This window comes from Pecten maximus, chromosome 3 (assembly GCF_902652985.1).
Source record: "Pecten maximus chromosome 3, xPecMax1.1, whole genome shotgun sequence".
Taxonomy (NCBI): domain Eukaryota; kingdom Metazoa; phylum Mollusca; class Bivalvia; order Pectinida; family Pectinidae; genus Pecten; species Pecten maximus.
This window is the reverse complement of record NC_047017.1, coordinates 40,100,384-40,120,089: the sequence shown is the minus strand read 5'-3', so window position 1 is coordinate 40,120,089 and position 19,706 is coordinate 40,100,384. Positions and strand designations below refer to the sequence as shown.

Sequence of the window (19,706 nt, the reverse complement as noted above, 5' to 3'; positions counted from 1 at the left end):
GGCTACAAAGTTTATAAGTTACACAGTAGTCACAAGGCTATAAGTTACACAGTAGTCACAAGGCTATAAGTTACACAGTAGTCACAAGTCTGGTCTTGGTTCAAAGTTTAAAAGTTAAACAGTGATATGAGTCTAACTACAAAGTTCATAAGTTACAAATTTGTCACAAGTCTGGTTACAAAGTTTATAAGTTACACAGAAGTCACAAGTCTTGCTATAAAGTTTTACTGATTGACATGCGCAAATATGCTGCATATTCAATGTACATAAAATAATGCATACAACAAGACAAATGAACAAAACAAGCTTATGTGTGTGTAATAGAGTAAGCTCAACATAGTTGTTCTATCGACGGTCAAATTTAGTATTGGAGGGTGTTGTTGACATGTTTCAGCTATAGGGTAGCCATCATCGAAACAACAACCATGTATAATAACATAAAGTTTGTAACATCGCAGTATTTGATCTTTTAAATGTAAACAGTTGCTTCATCAACAAAAACTTTAATTATCATTAAACAAACATAAAATAAAATCATTTATCAAAATATTACAAATAACATTCACAACAAAACAACCATTAAATTGTAACAATTCCTACCAAACACATGCTCCTTATATAAACACCTGACCACAAGTAATGTAACACCATCAATTCTGACATTTAGGTAAGCCTGTCTATTCTGGCCACTAGTTAAGCCTGTCTATCCTGACCACTAGTTAAGCCTGTCTATATTGACCACTAGGTAAGCCTGTCTATTCTGGCCACTAGTTAAGCCTGTCTATCCTCACCACTAGTTAAGCCTGTCTATATTGACCACTAGGTAAGCCTGTCTATTCTGACCACTAGTTTAACCTGTCTATTCTAACCAACTAGTTAAACCTGTCTATTCTGACCACTAGTAAAGCCTGTCTATTCTGGCCACTAGTTAAGCCTGTCTATCCTGACCACTAGTTAAGCCTGTCTATATTGACCACTAGGTAAGCCTGTCTATTCTGACCACTAGTTTAACCTGTCTATTCTAACCAACTAGTTAAACCTGTCTATTCTGACCACTAGTTAAACCTGTCTATATTGACCACTTGGTAAATCTGTCTATTCTAACCAACTAGTTAAACCTGTCTATTCTGACCACTAGTAAAGCCTGACTTTTCTGACCATTAGTTAAGCCTGTCTATTCTGACCACTAGTTAAACCTGTCTATATTGACCACTTGGTAAATCTGTCTATTCTGACCAATAGTTAAACCAGTCTATATTGACCACTAGGTAACCTGTCTATTCTGACCAATAGTTAAACCTGTCTATATTGACCACTAGGTAACCTGTCTTTTCTGACTACTAGTTAAGCCTGTCTATTCTGACCACTAGTTAAGCCTGTCTATATTGACCACTTAGTAAACCTGTCTATTCTGACCAATAGATAACCTGTCTATATTGACCACTATGTAACCTGTCTATTCTGACTACTCGTTAAGCCTGTCTATTCTGACCACTAGTTAAATCTGTATATATTGACCACTAGTTAAACCTGTCTTTATTGACCACCAGTTAAGTCTGACTATTCTGACCACAAGATAAACTTTTTTCTGACCACTAGTTAAGCCTGTCTTTTCTGACCACTAGTTAAGCCTGTCTATTCTGACCACTAGTTAAACCTGTCTATTCTGACCACTAGTTTAACCTGTCTATTCTTACCACTAGTTAAACCTGTCTATTCTGACCACTAGTTAAGCCTGTATATTCTGACCACTAGTTAAACCTGTCTATATTGACCACTAGTTAAACCTGTCTATTCTGACTACTAGTTTAACCTGTCTATTTTGACCACTAGTTAAATCTGACTATTCTGACCACAAGATAAACTGTCTTTTCTGACCACTAGGTAACCTGTCTTTTCTGACCACTAGTTAAGCCTGTCTATTCTGACCACTAGTTAAACCTGTCTATTCTGACCACTAGTTAAACCTGTCTATTCTTACCACTAGTTTAACCTGTCTATTCTTACCACTAGTTAAACCTGTCTATTCTGACCACTAGTTAAGCCTGTATATTCTGACCACTAGTTAAACCTGTCTATATTGACCACTAGTTAAACCTGTCTATTCTGACTACTAGGTGAACCTGTCTATTCTGACCACTAGTTAAACCTGACTATTCTGGTCACTAGTTAAACCTGTCTATATCGACCATTAGTTATCCCTGACTATTCTGACCACTAGTTAAGCCTATCTATATCGACCATTACTTAAACCTGTCTATTCTGACCACTAGTTAAACCTGTCTATATTGACCACTAGGTAACCTGTCTATTCTGACCACTAGTTAAATCTGTATATATTAACCACTAGTTAAACCTGTCTTTATTGACCACCAGTTAAGTCTGACTATTCTGACCACTAGTTAAACCTGTCTATTCTGGCCACTAGTTAAACCTGTCTATTCTTACCACTAGTTTAACCTGTCTATTCTGACCACTAGTTTAACCTGTCTATTCTGACCACTAGTTATCCCTGACTATTCTGACCACTAGTTAAACTCTATAAACTAGTTACGCCTAACTATACTCAATATAATTTAGACTTATCCATGTCTCTTGACAATGTGCAAAGAGAAAGGAAATTTAAAAAACAAATGTATATACATGGAACATAACGTTATCATTGAAAATGTAGAACACTAGGTTGGTAAGTCGGTTTATAAAATTGTTCCTAGAAATTAAAAAAAAGTGTTTAATGCCATTTCAACAAAATCAATGCTTACAGAAATGATTCAAAACTACAACTGACAAAGGCAAGATTAACAACAGAATGTTAGTCAAGCTAGGTCTTCAGGTATGTTATAAAATTCTAACTAATTATAATGGTAGTTTGGTTGGGATCTTCAGGTATGACGTAATTAACTAAATCAACATTTACCAGAAGGATTTACGACTTTGAGCAATATAAACAATGGCAGTTTGATTGGAGGCTTTAGATTTTATCAACAGACTTCGACATTGACAATTAGATAAACATCAGACGATAACAAAATAAATCTATAAAAAATATATCATAAATGAATGGTGATACTCATTTGGATCCACAAATTCCAGTTTTCTCCCAGACATAGCAAACATTAGTCATTGTTAATGAAAGCAAAACACTTAATAACACACAACCATCACACATACACTTTATAACACACAACCATCACACATACACTTTATAACACACAACCATCACACATACACTTTATAACACACAAACATCACACATACACTTTATAACACACAAACATCACACATACACTTTATAACACACAATCATCACACATACACTTTATAACACACAAGCATCACACATACACTTTATAACACACAAGCATAACACATACACTTTATAACACACAACCATCACATACACTTTATAACACACAACCATCACACATACACTTTATAACACACAACCATCAAACATACACTTTATAACACACAACCATCACATACACTTTAAAACACACAACCATCACACATACACTTTATAACACACAACCATCACATACACTTTATAACACACAACCATCACATACACTTTATAACACACAACCATCACATACACTTTATAACACACAACCATCAAACATACACTTTATAACACACAACCATCACACATACACTTTATAACACACAAGCATCACACATACACTTTATAACACACAACCATCACACATACACTTTATAACACACAACCATAACACATACACTTTATAACACACAACCATCACAAATACACTTTATAACACACAACCATCACACATACACTTTATAACACACAAGCATCACACATACACTTTATAACACACAAGCATCACACATACACTTTATAACACACAACCATAACACATACACTTTATAACACACAACCATAACACATACACTTTATAACACACAAGCATCACACATACACTTTATAACACACAACCATCACACATACACTTTATAACACACAAGCATCACACATACACTTTATAACACACAAACATCACACATACACTTTATAACACACAACCATCACACATACACTTTATAACACACAACCATAACACATACACTTTATAACACACAAGCATCACACATACACTTTATAACACACAAGCATAACACATACACTTTATAACACACAAACATCACACATACACTTTATAACACACAACCATCACACATACACTTTATAACACACAACCATCACACTTACACTTTATAACATATAACCATCACACATACACTTTATAACACACAACCATCACACATACACTTTATAACACACAACAACACATGATCTGACTAAACTGTAGACCATTCAAAAAACCTTTAACTAATTAACAGACGAAGAGCTATAGTATGCCTGTTATAAATGTCTGTAGACATTTGACGGTCCTATAAAAAACAAAACACTTTTATTTACTATCTATTAGCAGACAGCCAGCCATGACAAGCACATTGACCAACACAGGTAAGGTGATTCGACCTCTATTGTTTTTTTGATTGAGAAGTTTTGGGTGGTGATCTCTGGCTGGGGTCTGTCTCTGGCATTTATAAGGGATGCTGATGAATTATCCAGGTGCCAAATATAGTAACATGCATAGGGCTACAACTTATAAAAATAATTCTGGACAGAAAAAATATCATAATAACAGGGATTCATGTTGGACTTGTGTAAACTGTCATGGCATTCGATGCCAATACAGAGATCTGGGTGATCTTCGTACCTTTGCAATCAAAGCACTCCCAACTACAACAGCAATTTTGGCCAAAAAACTGCATAAATTACACAGGATTTTATGGTAAATGTAATATCAGACTCTATCAGCAGGTGCTTGCTGATATGAGATTGTCTGTGATTGGCTGTATCTTCCAACCCCCTTGACCATCCAGAATGATCTCCATGATATGGTATTTGTTGAGACTCTGGCGGTGGCCGACACTGAGCACTGTGATACCTAACTGACCACACATCTCGTACATTTTCTTCTCTGCTGTCAGACCGATCTGGCTGGTCGCCTCATCCAGCACTGTACAAAATAAACATTAAACATCAACATCATTTCACACTATCTAACATAACAGGTAGAGCATGTGTCCTACTGGACACCATCAATAGTATAGATTGGTACAAACTGACACTTATCTGCCATGTCCCACAAATAATGAATTAACATTGTTATAATAATGATATCACATATCAAAACATTCAGTTCCCCAGAAGTCACTTGAGCACCGACAAAGATTTTCTATAAATAGCAACAGTAACCTTGTCCTTGACTTCAGACACAAACTCATTGGAGGTATTCTCATATTGACAATTAAATGAAGTTTGATCGAAATCAATTTAAAAATGAAGTTTCTATGACAAAAAGTGAACACAAAAATGTACACCAATACGGAATGCATGTACATGTATGTGGGTGCACAAAACACAAACCCATGTACATATACGGAATGTACCTACGTAGGTACACAAACCCATGTACATATACCGAATTGGACCCTAAGTAGGTACACAAACCCGTGTACATATACTGGGTATGTAGAATGCTATATCTTCTCCACAAAGTCGTCACAAGCGAATAATTAAAATTACCTGCAAATTTTGGCTGGTGATAAAACAAACGAACAAAAGACAGTCTCTGCATCTCTCCCGGCGACAATTCATCGTACCTGTGAAAGATTTTATAGTTAATGTCTCAGACAAACATTACCCTCCCTCTCCTGATGATGATAACTTGTACACATGAAAGTAAACGATTCTATCAAATGTTTCAGATAAAGGACATTTACTCCAAACAACATTAGGCCCAAGGGCCTTAACTGTCACCTGAGTTCAGAAACATTTCAGTCAATTTGACCCTTTTAGGCAGTCCCTTGGGGTCTGTCAGGGCCAGCATGTGCATATCACCACCCCCCCCCCCCCCCTACTGATAATTCTAATCATGCTAGAATTAATTCCAAAAGAAATCAAACAAATGATACTTAAAAATGTGATTTCCTTATCTAAACTATAGTTCAGTTTTCCCCTTCTTCAGGGGCAAACACGAGACCTTCAGGTCATGAAATCAATAATTTTTGTAAAGTACCTTAAGACCCTTCAATTTAAGAAGAGTATACATGAACATGCATATGGTATATTTGATTCTTCCTTATTTGGGTCTTTAGAAGAAGATTTTTTATGAAATCTCAGTCAATTTGACCCCTTTTTGCCCCGCCTCTCAGTCCCCCGTAGATGTTTTAGGGATGCACGGCTACTTTATCTCAGGTATCCTAAAAACCTCCTAAGAGAGACAGAATCAGTACTTTATAATAAATCCTATATAAACAGGTATCTTACCAGTTCCAGTCCAAACTCTTGTCCAGGTCCTCGACCCTGTCCATGATGTCTGTTAATCCGACATACTCTAAATACTGGGTGATCTTCTGGTTCTCTGCAGACACTGTCAATCAGGATGATATATATACATGTAAAAGGTGAAGAGTAAGCCTTTAAGACTTAGAGGGATCTTGACCAATGAGGGAAGATGTAAAGATATGTAGGGTGAGGAGGCCTTAGTAAGACACTGATCTTGACCAACAGATGAACAAGAAGGGAAGCAACTCTTACAAGAACATTTGATTATCATGTATAATCTAAATTCAATCAGTCTTACAAATGTTTTCATTAAGAACGTAGGCTGATATGATACCAAGATACTTGGTACAGACTAGTATCTCTTTAAATCACCAAGTTAATTGAGTAAATACATGGGAATTTACTAAATACAGGAATAAAATAATTATCAAAAGTGGGATATTTTGTTCATCTCATAAAAATAAGATTAATATATGAATGAAAAAAAGACTGTGGTCTCTTTTTGCATTATAATAGTATTTCATAAAAAATAACTATTGACTGAGATAAAAAAAAAATACAGGAGAAATATGCTTACCTGACCCTGAGAGGATATCCTGCATAGGATACATCACCTGTGATCAACAATATGGAGACACATAATACACCAGTCCCTATGTTAGTTGTAGTTAACATACAAATTACATTCAAATGATATTATTAAATGATATATCTGGAGATGTGAATTAAACATGCTGACAAGAGACAATTGATGGTGATATGAGCTGTACAAAGTATGGACATAAGGGTCTCAAATATGTGTCAATCAAGTGTGTGTATTACATACAAGTGTTGTAATTCTAGGTGAAGAATCTGTAAAAAGTAGACTAAGAGCACATGCTTTTAGTATGTGAAACACCTTAATCCTAAGTTGCATACATTAACAGAAAATATGACCTGGACAAATGACAAGCAAAGGGCGACAACCCTGTAAGTAAAAGGACAATGGCCACACTTCCTCATCAAGTTGTGCAGTAACTTTAGGCAAAGAACTGTCAATATTTTCTATCCTAATATGTATGTGTGCACAGTGTATGTTTCCTTTTGTCCAAGAGCTAACAAAATTATCATCAGAAATAGTACTCACATGTTGTTATAAATCGTTTGTGACTATGCGTTATTTTACCCACAATTTATCAAGGAAGACTGATCCAGTGGAGGGAAAAAAATCATTTCATTAGATTATGCTCAGCATTAATTTCCCTTTAGTCAAGTGGTAGGATGTCTGAATAGGGAGTTGAAGCACCAGCCTTGGCAGGGTATTTTCCTGTCTGTTTTCCTTTTTCATTACAGTTTGGTGCTGCTGACCAATCCAAATGTAAACTTTCATGTATAGGAGATTGAGAGGCTTTGCTGGAGCAAAATAACTTTGGGTTTGAAGACTTCGTAAAAGATAGGTAGAGCAAAAGTGGAGAATAATTGGAAATAACCCTTTGGCCTAGTGGTAGAATGCCTGCTTGGAGAGAGAGAGAGAGGTCACTAGTTCAAGCGTCAGCCTGAGAAGGATATTCCCGTACTCCTTTTCATTATGATTTAGTGCTAATAACCACTCTGAGAGGTCAATGGTTCTAGATCTAGATCTCATGAATAATAAGAGATTCAAGAAGAATCTTGCCATCCACCATTGAAGGATATTCATTTGTTTTAATATTGATGATCCTTTCGCTACTTTAATGATCTGTTAACAAGGAAGTCTTCATACAAAATCCTAGATACATCTCAAAAATCAAAATTGAATTAGCACCACTAGTGACCAAGGAGAACCTTCATATGGAATATCCCTCCAGAACTTTTCAAGAAAAAGCAATAACAAACTTCAATTCTCAAAATCCAAGATGTCCATCTGTCAGCCATATTGTTTCTAGATCTAGGTCGAAATCAATTTGGCACAACTATGGACCAAGGGGAACCTATCAGTGGAGTTTGAAAAATATCTCTCTAGTACATGTAGCTTCCAAGAAAAAGCGATAACAATCTTCAATTATCAAAATCAAAGATGGCCGTCAGGTGGCCATTTTGTTTTCTGGATCACACTCAAAATCAAATGAGGACAACTAAGGTTAAAGGGAAACCCACATATGAAGTTTGAGAAAAATCTTCCCAGTTCTTCTCCATAAATAGCAATAACTTTTAAAAAACACATAACTTTTAAAATGTACCTAGATAGAGGTGAACGAGATACACACCTGTTCTCTCAGTGATCCATCAGTGAAGTAGGGCTTCTGGGGCAGAAACAGAATCTTTTTGTGTTCCATTGGAATATGTTTGATAACAGATCCTGTAAAATACACCAAACCCTGTCATCAACATCAAAGTTACACCTTAATATAAACATGCAAGTAACAACGACTTGTAAACATCAAAGTAACCCACAAAAAAATCCAATGTTTACATTTCAAATTTTCAGAAATATTCAATGTTAATTGTCCAATCACGAAATGGATTTCACCATTGTGTTTATCCTTTCATACCACTTTGATAAACATGTACCAATTTTCACGAAAAAATTGCATCTTAATTTCAACCAATCAGAAGCCTACAATAGGCAGCCATTTTGTGGATAATGTCCAGTTTTTTGTTTCTTTTCAGAGTGTATCTTTTAATCATCTATTCCACTAACTTCTATTTTGATGCCACAAATGGAGAAAAAGTTATTACACAAAATGTCTTAGCCAATCAGAGACTTATAGGTTGTCATCTTTTTGGAAAAACAAAACACTTGATTAATGTTTTGGAAATGACAGAGGATAATGAAATGATTTCAGCTTTAACAGTTTTGTCTTAATCAAAGTCCCAGTACAACTTTCCATACAGAACTATTACCTTTAACGAGTCCCAGTACAACTTTCCATACAGGACTGTTACCTTTAACGAGTACAACTTTCCATACAGAACTGTTACCTTTAACGAGTCCCAGTACAACTTTCCATACAGGACTGTTACCTTTAACGAGTACAACTTTCCATACAGAACTGTTACCTTTAACGAGTCCCAGTACAACTTTCCATACAGAACTGTTACCTTTAACGAGTACAACTTTCCATACAGAACTGTTACCTTTAAGGAGTCCCAGTACAACTTTCCATACAGAACTGTTACCTTTAACGAGTACAACTTTCCATACAGGACTGTTACCTTTAACGAGTACAACTTTCCATACAGAACTGTTACCTTTAACGAGTACAACTTTCCATACAGAACTGTTACCTTTAACGAGTACAACTTTCCATACAGAACTGTTACCTTTAACGAGTCCATGTACAACTTTCCATACAGAACTGTTACCTTTAACGAGTACAACTTTCCATACAGGACTGTTTACCTTTAACGAGTACAACTTTCCATACAGGACTGTTACCTTTAACGAGTACAACTTTCCATACAGAACTGTTACCTTTAACGAGTACAACTTTCCATACAGAACTGTTACCTTTAACGAGTACAACTTTCCATACAGGACTGTTACCTTTAATGAGTCCATGTACAACTTTCCATACAGAACTGTTACCTTTAACGAGTACAACTTTCCATACAGGACTGTTTACCTTTAACGAGTACAACTTTCCATACAGAACTGTTACCTTTAACGAGTACAACTTTCCATACAGAACTGTTACCTTTAACGAGTACAACTTTCCATACAGGACTGTTACCTTTAACGAGTACAACTTTCCATACAGAACTGTTACCTTTAACGAGTCCCAGTACAACTTTCCATACAGGACTGTTTACCTTTAACGAGTACAACTTTCCATACAGGACTGTTTACCTTTAACGAGTACAACTTTCCATACAGGACTGTTACCTTTAACGAGTCCCAGTACAACTTTCCATACAGGACTGTTATCTTTAACGAGTACAACTTTCCATACAGAACTGTTACCTTTAACAAGTACAACTTTCCATACAGAACTGTTACCTTTAACAAGTCCCAGTACAACTTTCCATACAGGACTGTTACCTTTAACGAGTACAACTTTCCATACAGAACTGTTACCTTTAACGAGTACAACTTTCCATACAGAACTGTTACCTTTAACAAGTCCCAGTACAACTTTCCATACAGAACTGTTACCTTTAACGAGTACAACTTTCCATACAGGACTGTTTACCTTTAACGAGTCCCAGTACAACTTTCCATACAGAACTGTTACCTTTAACGAGTCCCAGTACAACTTTCCATACAGAACTGTTACCTTTAACGAGTACAACTTTCCATACAGAACTGTTACCTTTAACGAGTACAACTTTCCATACAGGACTGTTTACCTGTTACGGTGGGCCATAGCCCTGCTATAACTCTCAATAAAGAACTCTTGCCACATCCACTGTCTCCTTTTACCAGTGTGTTTACGCCAGACTCCAGCTGAAAGGACAGATCTGAAACAAGACAAGGTTCGGTCAGAATCAAAAAGAAAATAGAATAATAAATACATTATCATCTCTATTTAATGATTTAATAACAAGGGAACCTACATATATAATCTAAGAGAGAGCCTGACTAATTTTAGAAGAACTTTGTATGGATTAGAAATAGCAATATTCTCCCCCATTTTGTTTAGCTTGAATAAGCTCAAAATCAAATGGGCACATCTATATAGGGTCAACAACAGCAACCTACATATGAAGATTGAGAAAATTCCCTACAATACTTCTCAAGTGAAAGTGATAACAATAAACTGTTTTACAGATGGACATATGGACAACAGTCCAGGGAAGAAGAGCGATTTGAATACAGAATGCAAATTATCATTACTTGTAAAATTCAGTAGAGACAGTGACCTTGACCTTAAAACTCATTCTTGGTTAAAAATCAAAACCCCTAAATAGATACAAAGTGATGACAATGATTTGATAGATGACTTTCAGTTTCTATAAATAGCAACAGTGAGTTAATGACCTTATTCAAATTATTTTTATCTTTGACCTTTAAATCAACTACTTTCAGAAATGAAGTCTCGTCAGTGGTGACATTTGTTAGATATGCTATTGTGACAGGTCAAGACAGACAAGACAGACAAGACAGACATAGATAACACTCAAAGATCCACAAAATTACAAGGGCATCAAAAAGACTGTCACAGGACATCACCAAGTATCAGAATATTAGCTTTCTCAATTCTGCATGAAAGTCACTACAATTGAAAATCCAAGAAATAGGATTTAACCTCCAATATTGTCATATACAGATGACATTATAGAAAGCAGTGTCAATACATTAGACTTACTTCTACAGAGAATCACATGACTCTCTGGGGGTCCGTAGGTCAGGTCCTGTACAGTTAGAGCCTTCTCATTCATCTGTATTCTGCCGAAGGAAACTCCATCTCCACCTTGATTGCTGCATGCAACAGATATGTCAGATAAGGGAATAGCCCCTTCCCTATAGAAAGTAGGAGGAAAGCAGAGTTCTAACATCTAGCAGTGGTATATATATTGTGCAAAGGTTAAAAGAATATAAAATGTGGGTGCCTTTCTAGCCACAAATGCTAAATCATGCTTATTTAGAAAATGTTGTTATCCAACAAAAAGGCCATGCATGGTAATGAGCCCATCCATATCTTATCACATTTCAGTACAAATGCTATTTCACCTTGACCAACAGTATGATATGAAAATCTTGAACCAAAGTATGATGTGTGTAACCTTGACCTAAAGTATTATGTGTAGCCTTCACATACAGTATGATGTGTAACCTTGACCAAAAGAGTGTTATGCTTGTAACCTTTACCTAAAGTACTCTATGATGTTTGAAACATTGACCCATAGAATGATGTGTGAAATCTTGACCCACTGATGTGTGCGACCTTGAACCAAGGTATGATGTGTGTAGCCCCTACCTACAGTATGATGTCTGTAACCTTGACCCACAGTATGATGTGTGTTATTTGACCCACAGTATGATGTCTGTAACCTTGACCCACAGTATGATGTGTGTTATTTGACCCACAGTATGATGTGTGTTATTTGACTCACAGTATGATGTGTGTTATTTGACCCACAGTATGATGTGTGTTATTTGACTCACAGTATGATGTGTGTTATTTGACCCACAGTATGATGTGTGTTATTTGACTCACAGTATGATGTCTGTAACCTTGAACCACAGTATGATGTGTGTTATTTGACCCACAGTATGATGTGTGTTATTTGACCCACAGTATGATGTCTGTAACCTTGAACCACAGTATGATGTGTGTTATTTGACCCACAGTATGATGTGTGTTATTTGACCCACAGTATGATGTGTGTTATTTGACCCACAGTATGATGTGTGTTATTTGACCCACAGTATGATGTGTGTAGCCCTTACCTACATATGATGTATGAAACATTGACTGACAGTGTGATGTGTGAAACCTTGAACCACAGTATGATGTGTGTAAACTTAAGAGGGACTTGACCTGAAGTATGATATGTGTAGCCTGGACCCATAGTATACGTGTAAACTTGAGAGTGACCTTGACCTGAAGTATGATATGTGTAGCCTGGACCCATAGTATACGTGTAAACTTGAGAGTGACCTTGACCTAAAGTATGATATGTGTAGCCTGGACCCATAGTATACGTGTGAACTTGAGAGTGACCTTGACCCACAGTATGATGTAACTTTGAGCCATAGTATACTGTGATAGATCTAATTAAGCATGATAAACTTGTATTAATATCAATAGTCATGCATGATCCAAAACATAGAAGATACAGAAACATTCCAACTATTTTGAAAGGAATTTCAAAATTGGTTAGAGTAGTGAATATACATAATCATATTAATGTAATTATAGTTATTAAGTTTTATCAAATCACAAGTTCAAGCTTGTTAATACTGTTACAGTAGACAATTCATGTTAAACAATAGTTGTAGATATTCTGATTGATACATAAATGAGTAACAGCACAAGCTTGTTAGTACTGTTAGTAGCTTATTCCCATTATACAACACCCATACATACGATTGATATATAAATGATTAAAGCACAATCTTGTTAGTACTGTTAGTACTGTTAGTAGCTTATTCCCAATACAACACCCATACATATTCAGATTGATATATAAATGATTAAAGCACAATCTTGTTAATACTTATAAACCTGACTTTAAACTTTAACCTTTGGATCCTATGGCCTTAACCTTTGTTCAGTTGATTCCTTGTTACGGTAAGTTCTGAACAACTTTAAATCTGATTTTTAATAACATAAAAAAAGATTCAGAAAAAGATACAAAATTAGACCATGACATTGATCCAGTGATCTTAACCTTAATTCAGTTTATTGCTTCTTAAATTCCAATTAACTTTGCTTCATAATATCAAAACAAAAAAATCATCAGTGAAAAGATACAAAATTGGACCTTGACCTTCGACCAAGACACCTTAAGCTAAAATCCGCTGAATCCCTGTCATCACAAAATGTTCATTGGTGAAAAGATGCAAAATTGGACCTTGATTTTTAACCCAGTGACCCTGACTTTAAACCAGTTAAAACCCTGTTTAATTTCAACCAGCTTTGCTTCATAATGTCATTATAAAATGTTCATCAGCGCAAAGACACAAAATTAGAACTTGAACTTTGACAAATGACCCTGACCTTTGGTCAGTTGACTCTTTGTTTAATCCTGACCAACATCGCTTCAAGATATCATAACAAAAGGTTTATCAGAAAATCCAACCAACATTGCTTCATAATACCACAACAATACGTCCTTTAGTGAAAAGGTGCAGTACAATATTTGACCTTGACCTTAGACCTAGTGACCTTGACCTCTCCCTAGATGATCTTGATCTTTGGTCAGTTGCCTCCTTGTTTAATTCTGAACATCTTAGCTTCATTATGTCATTACAAAATGTTCATCGATAAAAAGATACAAAATTTGAACTTTGGGAAGCATACCGTATTTGACCTAATAAGGGCGCCTGCCCTAAGAAGGGCGCCCCTACCTTTTTTCAAGGAAATAAATCTTTGACTGAGTGTCAAAATGGTGTTCAAAAGTAATAATTTATGTGAAATATTTTGCTACTTTATGTGTTCAATTTTCTTCAGCAAATTAAGTAACTGGAGCACATGTTTTCGCCACATTTTGTGTATTCCTACAGGCTACAGATGACATGTCAGTGCAAAGAGCACCCAAAACTAAACACACATACAAATAATAACTTAATTACCAGCTTTATTTGAAGGTAAAGTAAAGACTTCATTCTTGTTGATAAATAACTTTTGTTCAGAACAGAAAGCTAGTAAAAGACATTGTAAATCAATTATTAGGTCAAAGAAAATGATGTCTGATATGATCTGGGAAATCACCTGTTTCTATGAATAGAACACAAAAGAGTTCCATTTGAACATAAATGGTGGAACACACGTTCTCTGGTCTAAAGATCAGCTGGCATGGTTTACAGGAGTATTCAAGTGGTGTTTAAGCTTAATATATGATAATGATTAGATATCTTCATCTGGAATATTTTTATGACTGAATATTTTACCGTTTCCACAACCTTGGGTATTCTGGTCTAAGGTATAGTCTGTTTCATAAAACTTCAGAATAACTAATCTTAATAAGGGCGCCCCCACTGTCAATTACCCGCGCCCTGCGCCCTTATTAGGTCAAATACGGTAATATCATTAATACATATTTCAGTCATTTCAACAAATATTGAATTCATTTTCATGCTACAGTTTTAAAATTTTAGCAACAGTATTATTAAGTAAGTACAAAGAAATTATCAGGTGAAAGACAAACAATTGTCTATAAGAGTATGGAATTTCAAGAAATCCAGTGAAAAAAATAAAGTCTTAATCAATGAAAATTTGTCATATGAAATATAAAGTAAAAACGTTATGTGTCCCAATAAATGTCTATGTATCTATTTTCCATTATCCTGATACCAGTACTTCATTTTCAAATCTTGGAAAATTGTTTAATTAACAATATCAAACATAAAATCTGAAAATAAGTTTTGGTGAATATAAGGGAGATAACTCTACATGAGGTGTATGATATACCTACCCATCATTGCTGGTATCCAGGAAGTTGTAAACAGTGTCATCCTCGGCTCTCAGTCTGCCCAGGGCTTCTATCAGCTCCCCCACCCTGTAACAGTGTCAGTAACTGTAGAACATCACACTCTGTCAGGACTCAACAATGAAACTGTTTACAGTAATACACAATACAGTGCCGTATATCTGAACCACTTGGCAAACCAATAATTTGTATGACACCATGCATATTCTATAACCACTCAGAAGACCCATAATTTGTAGGACACCATGTTTTTAACCAATCAGCAGGCCCGTAATTTGCAGCCACGCGAAAGACCATAATTTGTAGGAAGCTGTATATCTTAATCACTTGGCGCACCCGTATTCAGATAGATTTCATACTTTTTATCTGGGGATAAGACAGATATTTAGATAACTGAGGTGTCAGATACTGCACATTCCACTTTAATACAATAGGGGTAGAGTGAATAATTATGACTCACCTTGTATTAACCTAATGTGGAGTAAATAATTGTGACTCACCGTGTATTAACCTAATGATGAGTGAATAACTGTGACTCGCCGTGTATTAACCTAATGTGGAGTGAATAATTATGACTCACCTTGTATGAACCTAATGCGGAGTATATATTTGTGACTCGATCACCTTGTATGAACCTAATGTGGAGTATATATTTGTGACTCGATCACCTTGTATGAACCTAATGTGGAGTATATATTTGTGACTCGATCACCTTGTATGAACCTAATGTGGAGTATATATTTGTGACTCGATCACCTTGTATTAACCTAATGTGGAGTATATATTTGTGACTCGATCACCTTGTATTAACCTAATGTGGCGTGAATAACTATGACTCACCTATGGGCATTTCCAGCCATTTCTGACACTTGTACTGACAAGTCTATCAGTTTGGTGAAGCAGCTGATCAGGTAAATTATCACAAATGAATTCTGAAATATAAGCAGGATATTACTTAACAATTTGGTATCTACAATAGATATTATTTAAAGAACAAGTATTCACATGGAATGAGTTGGGTATAAATAAGCTGTTTTTAGTTATGTCAGTGTCCACATGGTTCCATGTTTTCTTCACCCTATAGATTATGACAAAATTACAACAAGTGCAATCAATGATCACAAATTTTGTTCTGCATGATTTTGCCATAACATCACTCCTAGACCTCTAATGAATGTATAAACCAAATTAGAAGGGTGTGAGGTGTATACTTTTGGACTTAGAAGCTTTCCAAAAACTGATCCCAAAAACGTTAAAGTGGGGTGGGACGCCAACGCCGGGGGTACAGCATTAAAAAAATGTTCTAAATGATATACTATATACCCTGTATTTTCATGTTTATTACATACTTTGATTATGAATTGTTGATGAAACTGATTGACAAAGGTAAAATGAAGTGCCACACCCCACCCTAAATTTCCTTTAGTCCAGTCATTTAAAGATTTGACCTCAAACTAATTGCAAAAGAATTAACTTTATTGGTTTTAAATAGAATACGACACCCTTTAAATCATACCAAAAGTCTAGAAAAATCTAAGTTGGGGAAAATGAAAAATAATGGCATTGAAATAGTCAAATATTGTCAATACGGTGTTTTGCGAGTATGGGCCGCCGTAGTGAGATTTGAGACGATTTGCCCCACCGGTACCGCGATGTTACGAAGCAGAATACATCATTATATACAAATATATTCGCAAGTAAGTTATAATTCTAGTTTGAAAATGAAATGTTGTATGTAAAATTGTGGTCTTTTCATACAAGAATGATAATGTTATGCCATTTCTGAATGTCGGACAGCGTAAAGTGAAGTGAGTTCGGGTTTGTTTACATTCTACGTACGACGACGTCTGCTTTCACCGGGCGCATATTTCTTGTATTTCAGACTAACGTCTTACAAATTACATTGATTTTTCCATATTGTGTATAATGTCTTGAATATAGATGTGCTAAGGCTACCCTTTTTAATTTTTTATGCTAAAATAACGGAAGACGGCCTCGATAAAAAATTCAAAGTATGGAAGCCGTGTAGTGCTACAAAAACGGAGATTATAATACATCGTAAACCAATTTCACACACGAGTATTTCCTAGTGTGGACGTATTTTTTAATCATTGATGGATTCTTCTCATTCTTCTACTCCTCAGTTTTTAAATGCATTAATACATGAATTGAATATTTGTTTGTTTGTGCTTATTAAATAAAATACTGCTATCTTTTTTTAATATTGCCTTGATTTTTAGGTTTTATTTATTTCTTTTATTATTTTACTTTATTATACATGTATTTTTCTTAATTTCAGTTGAAAAGAATAGCAGATCAAATATTCTACTAGTTAAGTTTGGTGAATAGTTACCTTTTATTTGTGTTTCACTTATTTGTTTTTTTTATGTTTGGGAAATTGTAATTTGTTTTCCTATAAGTTAATAAATTAAACTTCTAGTGCCTTATATTTGTTTTTCTTTGGGTTTTTTGGGTTTTTTTTTTTGTTTTTTTGTTGTTTTTTTTTTACTATGATTTCTACGGTATTTGCCTATAACGCGTCTTAAACAGGGGCACAATTCTTTTTTCAGAAATAATGAATAATCAAGTACGGAACTGTCTGCTGTGTCAAGGCGAAATTAATGAGAAAGGGGTACAAATACAAGACAAAGGAAGCCAACGTATTAACGAAGCTAGTATTGAAAGGGGTGATACCCTGCGATCCAAATTGGGTGACTTCGTCCACATCCATTGCCGGAAAGTATATACCAATCCAAATGTCATAAACAAAGTGAAAAAGGAAAATGAAGCTGAAACCGTAAAAACCACAGACCAAATACCTGTATTACGATCACATCATGTCTTCAACTTTTCATGTCATTGCCTCTTTTGCGGACAAACTGCAAAATCACAAAGTAAAAAACGTGGAAACGATGTATTCCCAGTGCGGACGGACGATTTCCAGACGAGGGTGATTCAGATTTGTGCTGAAAGGGATGATAATTGGGCAGCTGACGTCCGTGGTCGTATAGAATCGGTGAACGATTTGCATGCAGCAGATGCGGTTTATCACCAGTCCTGTAATGTCAATTTCAGGACTGGGAAATTCATTCCACATGCTTTTTCATTTGAACCACAGAGCGGCACAAAACAAAAGAAAAAAGGCAGGCCGAGTATTACCACAGATTACTTCCAGGAGGTTATTAACTATTTAATCAGCAATGAGGATGAACAATTAACAGTTTCTGACCTTGTGAGAAAGATGACCGAATCATGTGGCGAATTAGCATATAGTACCGTGTATATGAAAAAGAGACTGCTGGAACATTTTGGGGATAGTGTTTTGATTACTGAAACTAACGGGAGATCAAATGTCGTGACTCTGCGTCGAACAGCCGAATCCATCCTTCAGGAATTTTACTGTACACCTAAAAAAAACTCAGAGGAACAAAAAACAGCTATACTTGACACAGCAGCGAAACTCATAAGAGCTGACATAAAGTCCTTAAATTTCAGTAGGGAGTTCTACCCGTCATCATCGGATATATCTGATATTGAATCCAACAAGAGATATGTTCCTGGCAGTCTTTTAACGTTGCTGACTTCTGTCTTCAGTGAAAAGGATAGTGCTTTGAAAATGGTATCAATTGGACAAGCCATCATGCAGGCCAGTAGACCTCGATCTCTGCTTCCACCTCTTCAGATTGGCCTAGGTGTGCAGCTCCACCATCATTTTGGTTCCAAATTTCTAATAGATAAATGCCATAGCTTGGGATTTTGTTCGTCCTATGCAGAAGTACAGAGGTATGCGTCCTGTGCTGCTGCGTCACAAGGTACGTCTGTCTATGGTATTTCTCCCCATAGCTGTATCCAGTTTGTTGCCGACAACGTCGACCACAACATCCGAACTTTGGATGGCTACAATACATTTCATGGTATGGGAATCATCGCCGGGGTAACTCCTGGCATGTTCACTGCTAGACCTGTTTCCAGAACTCTTGTGACAACCAATGACCTGATTGAACTTGGAAAGATAGAGATCCATAACTACAGGCAACCTACCAATAAGATGGGAAGCATGACATTCGCGTCGCTCAAACAGATGCAGAAGATGGATTCCACCTGGAAACTGGATGCATTGATTCAGATTGTATGGCCTTTAAGATCGCCTACGCCAGGATGGTCAGGTCTTATGCAAATGATTGCATCAGGGTCACATCCAGGTAAATCATCATTTACATTTCTACCAATGACTGATCTAAACCCAAGTGATCTATCATGCGTTTTT

General features: G+C 35.9%; 1 protein-coding gene across 2 annotated transcripts in view; it reads right to left on the bottom strand.

Annotated features, from left to right (window-relative positions):
- Nucleotides 1-4,181: 4,181 nt before the first annotated feature.
- Nucleotides 4,182-19,706, bottom strand: part of LOC117324164 (ATP-binding cassette sub-family D member 4-like) — a 29,095-nt gene continuing 13,570 nt past the window's right edge. The window contains exons 9-17 of one of the 2 annotated variants that reach the window (XM_033879841.1): nucleotides 16,280-16,371; nucleotides 15,425-15,508; nucleotides 11,650-11,804; nucleotides 10,691-10,801; nucleotides 8,608-8,699; nucleotides 6,960-6,996; nucleotides 6,365-6,467; nucleotides 5,621-5,697; nucleotides 4,182-5,051 (exon numbers count right to left, since the gene is read on the bottom strand). In XM_033879841.1, coding sequence (XP_033735732.1) covers nucleotides 4,846-5,051; nucleotides 5,621-5,697; nucleotides 6,365-6,467; nucleotides 6,960-6,996; nucleotides 8,608-8,699; nucleotides 10,691-10,801; nucleotides 11,650-11,804; nucleotides 15,425-15,508; nucleotides 16,280-16,371 — 957 coding nt within the window. In that variant the 3' untranslated portion in view covers nucleotides 4,182-4,845. The remainder of the gene's footprint in view (nucleotides 5,052-5,620; nucleotides 5,698-6,364; nucleotides 6,468-6,959; nucleotides 6,997-8,607; nucleotides 8,700-10,690; nucleotides 10,802-11,649; nucleotides 11,805-15,424; nucleotides 15,509-16,279; nucleotides 16,372-19,706) is intronic. The other variant, XM_033879842.1, reaches the window with a different exon arrangement.